General features: G+C 38.4%; 1 protein-coding gene across 1 annotated transcript; it reads left to right on the top strand.

The window, feature by feature from the left end:
- The first annotated feature begins 373 nt into the window (after positions 1-373).
- On the top strand, positions 374-3,407 carry LOC108165761 (adhesion G protein-coupled receptor F5-like). The gene is made up of 3 exons (XM_017302176.1): positions 374-1,749; positions 1,871-1,912; positions 2,076-3,407. Exons 1-3 carry the CDS (start codon positions 631-633, stop codon positions 2,130-2,132), a joined length of 1,218 nt encoding a protein of 405 aa, XP_017157665.1. The 5' UTR covers positions 374-630; the 3' UTR covers positions 2,133-3,407.
- Positions 3,408-4,903: the final 1,496 nt, after the last annotated feature.

The following is a 4,903-nucleotide window of genomic DNA, read 5'->3' as shown; positions in this document are numbered from 1 at the left end:
CAGAATCCCTTCAGTTGATTATAAGAATACAATGAAATGAACATTTAAAGAGAACATTATTTTAAACTATGAGAGGAAATAATGTTGATAAATCTTTCTTCAATCCTGACAGAAACTGAATAATGAGACGCTTCCGGTATTCTTGGACAAACTCCTGGTTGTATCCAGTAACAACACCAAGAACATTTCCAAATCTCCAGATACAATCAGTTCCATTGTGAAAGTCCTCAGTAACATAGCAAACACATCTTTATTGTTATCCATGCCAATAAATAAACAATCAACAGAGGTAAGAGAAATAAGATATTATGTAACATTTCCTTTTTTGAAGACATAATCTGACACTTAATATGTTTCTTATTACAGAACATCCTGAAGATCGCAGGTCTTCTCACCTCTGATGAAACAAAGGCATCATGGGATACCCTAAACACAAACGATAAAACATCGAGTTCAGGCACAGAGAATGCTGGGGGGAAAAAAAGCTCCAGCGCTTCCTTGCTGAACCTATTTGAATCAGTTGCCGCCTTCATTGTCAATGAATCCTTCTCTGTTGAGACACCTTTTATTCATCTGAATAGAACTCAGTTGAAAAACAAAATAACTTTCAACAATGTCTTTAACACCTCGATGGAAATAGACATACCAGAGACCAGAGGAAGTCAATACATTACCACGATCGTATTCGCGTCCATGGATAACGTGCTCCCTCCAAGAGATGAAGACAACTCCTCATCCATGGTTATCAACGGAAAGGTTGTTCTCGCTAAGACAGCAGCCAAAATCAGAAATATATCAATAACATCAGGAATTCTGAATGTCACCCTGGGAAACCCAAAGTGTGTTTTCTGGAATTTCACACTCTTTGATGGTCTTGGAGGATGGAGCAACTCTGGCTGCTCTCTGCTGTCCCACAACAATGAAACCATCAGCTGCAGCTGCAACCATCTCACCTCCTTCTCCATGCTGATGTCCCCTGAGATTATTGAGGATAAAAACATCAAGGACATAACGATAATTGGAGTTGGCATATCCATGGCTTCTTTGGTCATATGTCTTATCACTGAAGTTCTCACTTGGAAAAAAATAAGTACCAACACCACYGCCTTCCTGCGTCACGTTTCCATCATCAACATCGCCATTTCTCTCCTGATTGCAAACATCTGGTTCATCATCGGAGCGTACATTTCAGACGCCGATAAGAAGAAAAACCCTGCCCTGTGTGCAGCCGTGACCTTCTTCATCCACCTCTTCTACCTCGCCATGTTCTTCTGGATGTTGGCCTCAGCCCTGCTGCTGCTCTACCGCACCGTCTTCGTCTTTGAGGGCGGATTGTCCAAAACGTCCATGCTGGGTATTGGATTTGTTCTGGGGTATGCTGTGCCTCTGGTCATCGCCGTAACAACCATGGCAGTGACTGTCCCGTCACATAAATACATCAGAGAAAACCATGGCTGTTGGCTGAACTGGGAGGACTCCAGAGCTCTGTTGGCTTTTCTGGCTCCTGCACTTGTGGTTGTGGCAATAAACTTCCTCATCCTGCTAGTTGTGATTTATAAAATGGTGAGCAGAAGAGGAGTAAGAAATACAGGACAAGGTAAAGAGCAGCATGTTCTGGTGGTGATTGCCAGGAGTTTGGCTGTGCTCACACCATTTTTCGGACTGACTTGGAGTTTGGGAATCGGAACCATAATTGCCCCCAAAAACAAGGAGGTTAATTTTGCTTTTGTATTCTTCAATTCACTGCAGGTAACAATGTTGTTTTAATTCACTAAAATTGTTTTACTGCTCTGTACTTTACAATATAGTGCAAGGGTTTATTAAAAACAAGTAAAATTGCCCTTTTGTTGACCATATTCTCCTCTTCCAGGGTTGCTTCATTTGGGTGTTTGGAACACTCCTGGACAAAAAGGTTTGTTTGTCTCGTTTTTCTTTCACCTAAGGCGTAATGGATTTTAAATAATGCATCGTTATCAAGAGTTATAGAATTACAGATTATTCAGTTTCAATCTTACCAACTAATCAAATATTCCTATGTTGATAAAACACAAATTTTCTTAATGTCGTCTTTTTAGGTACGATCAGAAACTATAAAATATCTGAGCTCTCAGGATAAGTTGGTGACTGGTTGATGACGTCACACTGTTTCAACTGTCTGCATGTGCCGGACAAGTTCCTCTGTGAGAAGATTGTTTTAACCATTTTCATCGCCCCTCATTTTTTGACATTTCTTTTGGTTTATTGGATTCCAAGATTGTAAGTTGACAGGACTTCAGCCAATTGGTCAGTTTATACCCTTTTGACCAGTTGGTTCTTGTCAGATCTAGGAAAGTTTGACTTTTTTTTTTCTTGTTCTCCACTGAACTACGTTAGGAGCCATACATGTCTTTTCACACGTTGAGGTCCGGTAGACTCGGTTTGACTGGGGACCAAAATTGCCACATTTGTTATATTTTCAGCTGCTGGGTTTCACTTTCACACTGCACTGTCAAATGAACCAAACCCTTTGAAAAACTGTTCCCCTCCTAGCTTGTGGTGGCGCTGCACAGAGAACCACTGAAGCAAGACCCTTTTTTGCAAAATGTAAACAAAAATGTATTAGATTTTAGTAGTTGTAGTATTTCTCTTTTGTCTTTGGTGAAAGACCACAAGCTTTTCCTTCCACAAGTGTTTGTTTTGGTTGTGTTTATCAAGAATACCCTGCCCTATTGTCCACTTCCTGCTTTTGGAGAAGTTTCCATTCCATTTGATATTCGAATGCAAACCTGATGCTGTTTGCATTCAAACTGCATCAGAGCTCACTTAAACTGAACAGAGACCGAGGTTTTTAGATGGACCAGAGTTTGCTTTTTTTGTTCCAATCACACATTCACATGTCTCCAAACGAATAGGACTTCAGAACTAGATCAAAGCAAACTAAACAGATGTGAATGCATCTTAACTTTAACAAGAAAATGCTGAGTATTACTCTGGAACTATCAAGAGAGAATTCAGTTCAGGATTTTTGGACAAAACTGGTGCAACAATGAGTCAGGGGTATAGTGAAATATAATTCAGGACCAAAATAATCTTAGTTGAACACCTATATGTTTTTAATGGCTCCAATTCAGGAAATCAAACGAGTTCAATGCAATGCAGTTTAGCACTGCATCTCTGAATGTCACCACCATCAACTGACCCCACCCAAGAACTCATACATCTGTGGATTTAACTGACAAAAGTCCACTCAGTATCTTGGTGTCATTGTTTTAGTCCTTTCAGTCACCATGCTCTTCTATGTACCAGAGTCTATCACAATGATGACCTGCTATTGATTACATTTTTGCTCTAGAATTACTTTGTTATTTACACTACTTACCCTGTTTCCCTGATAGTAAGACACCCCCGGTTGTAAGACRTATCGGGGGTTTCAGGGGGGTCGGCTAATATAAGCCGTACCCCGAAAGTAAGACATATGTGTCTTACTTTCGGGGAAACACGGGGATATTGCCGCCTCCCTCTCATCTAGCTGCGCACCGCCTCCTGCCCACGTCCGCACCGTCCCCCTCTCCATACGTCACCGCACCGTCCCCCTCTCCATACGTCACCGCGCCGTCCCCTGCACTTGTCACTGCCGCCTCCTGCTTAAAATACGGTAATACAATACTGTTCAGGTTGTTAATAAATGTTAATTTTATGGTTAAAACAAAAAATTCGACAATTTTTTTCCAATATAATACATACCCGAAAGTAAGACATAGTGGGGCTTTTGGGGATAAAAAGAAAGTAAGACACTGTCTTACTTTCGGGGAAACACGGTAAAATAATGTGAATTTACATGCAGAATCTTTTATCATTTAAGAATTTTAAATACGTGTGAATTTGACCCTACGTGACAAGATGTTCACTGGAATAAAAGGCATGCTGAGAACCTTGTTACAACTGTCACTAAATATGGTTTAGCTTGATGATGTATCTCTGTTTTGGGTGGAATATGCTAAATCTTTCCTTGAGAAGTGTTTCAGGTTTAGGTTTGTATTTAAAATGAGGATCAGATTGAACTGTGTGACCTACTTCTGCTATTGTAAAATCAAAGCTTTAAATCCTTGTTTTAAAAAAAAAACTATGGACTACTTGTCCAATAGTTGTCAGCAACTAGATAACTATTGTCTAGTTGTTGTTTTTTTCATATTCTTTTTTTCCTTTCTTTAGCTAAAATACAAAGGTATAGACAGCTTAAAGTGTATGTCTATTTATCACTCAAAATGTGACTGTAGAAAGATAGGATGAACTGAGTTAGACGTCTTACTCTGCTTGGACTCTATTGCTTAAAGAACGTTGATGTTGTCTTCTACAGAAACCAAGACTGTCTGGAGAACAGTTTGAGTACAGGCTCTTTCCAGAGTTTTTCTTTATTCTCTAGCTGCAGTGGAGATTGTAGATAAACAATGAGCTAATGCGTGTTTATTCAGCCTAAACTGTTTACATTGTTGGTACTTATGAAATCATTGTTAATTAATTAACATCATCTGCCATTTTTTTTCCATTTGGATATAAGCTATGTGATTATGTTTCTCTTTTAAAACTTTCTCAAATGTATATTTTTCTGTGTTTCTATATCTTATATAATGCTAAAAGTCTTTCCCTCTACATCTGTAAAAAGAGTAAGTCATGAAAAATCTTACGATAATACAACTGAAAAATAAATAAATAAAATGTGGTTTATTGAACCTCAAACACTTTTCTGATTAAAGTGTGATTTTTAATATCCAATCCAATCCAGCTTTATTTATAAAGCATTTTAAAACAACCACAGCTGATACAAAGTGCTGTACAGTAAAACACAACACAATAAAAAAATAATTTAAAAAAAGAACTAAAAAAAAAAACTAAAAAAACTCTTACAGTTTAAAAACAAAAATAT

Source organism: Poecilia reticulata, linkage group LG21 (genome assembly GCF_000633615.1).
Source record: "Poecilia reticulata strain Guanapo linkage group LG21, Guppy_female_1.0+MT, whole genome shotgun sequence".
In the NCBI taxonomy this organism is placed as follows: domain Eukaryota; kingdom Metazoa; phylum Chordata; class Actinopteri; order Cyprinodontiformes; family Poeciliidae; genus Poecilia; species Poecilia reticulata.
The sequence above is the reverse complement of the archived record's forward strand: the minus strand, read 5'-3'. Positions and strand labels throughout refer to the sequence as shown.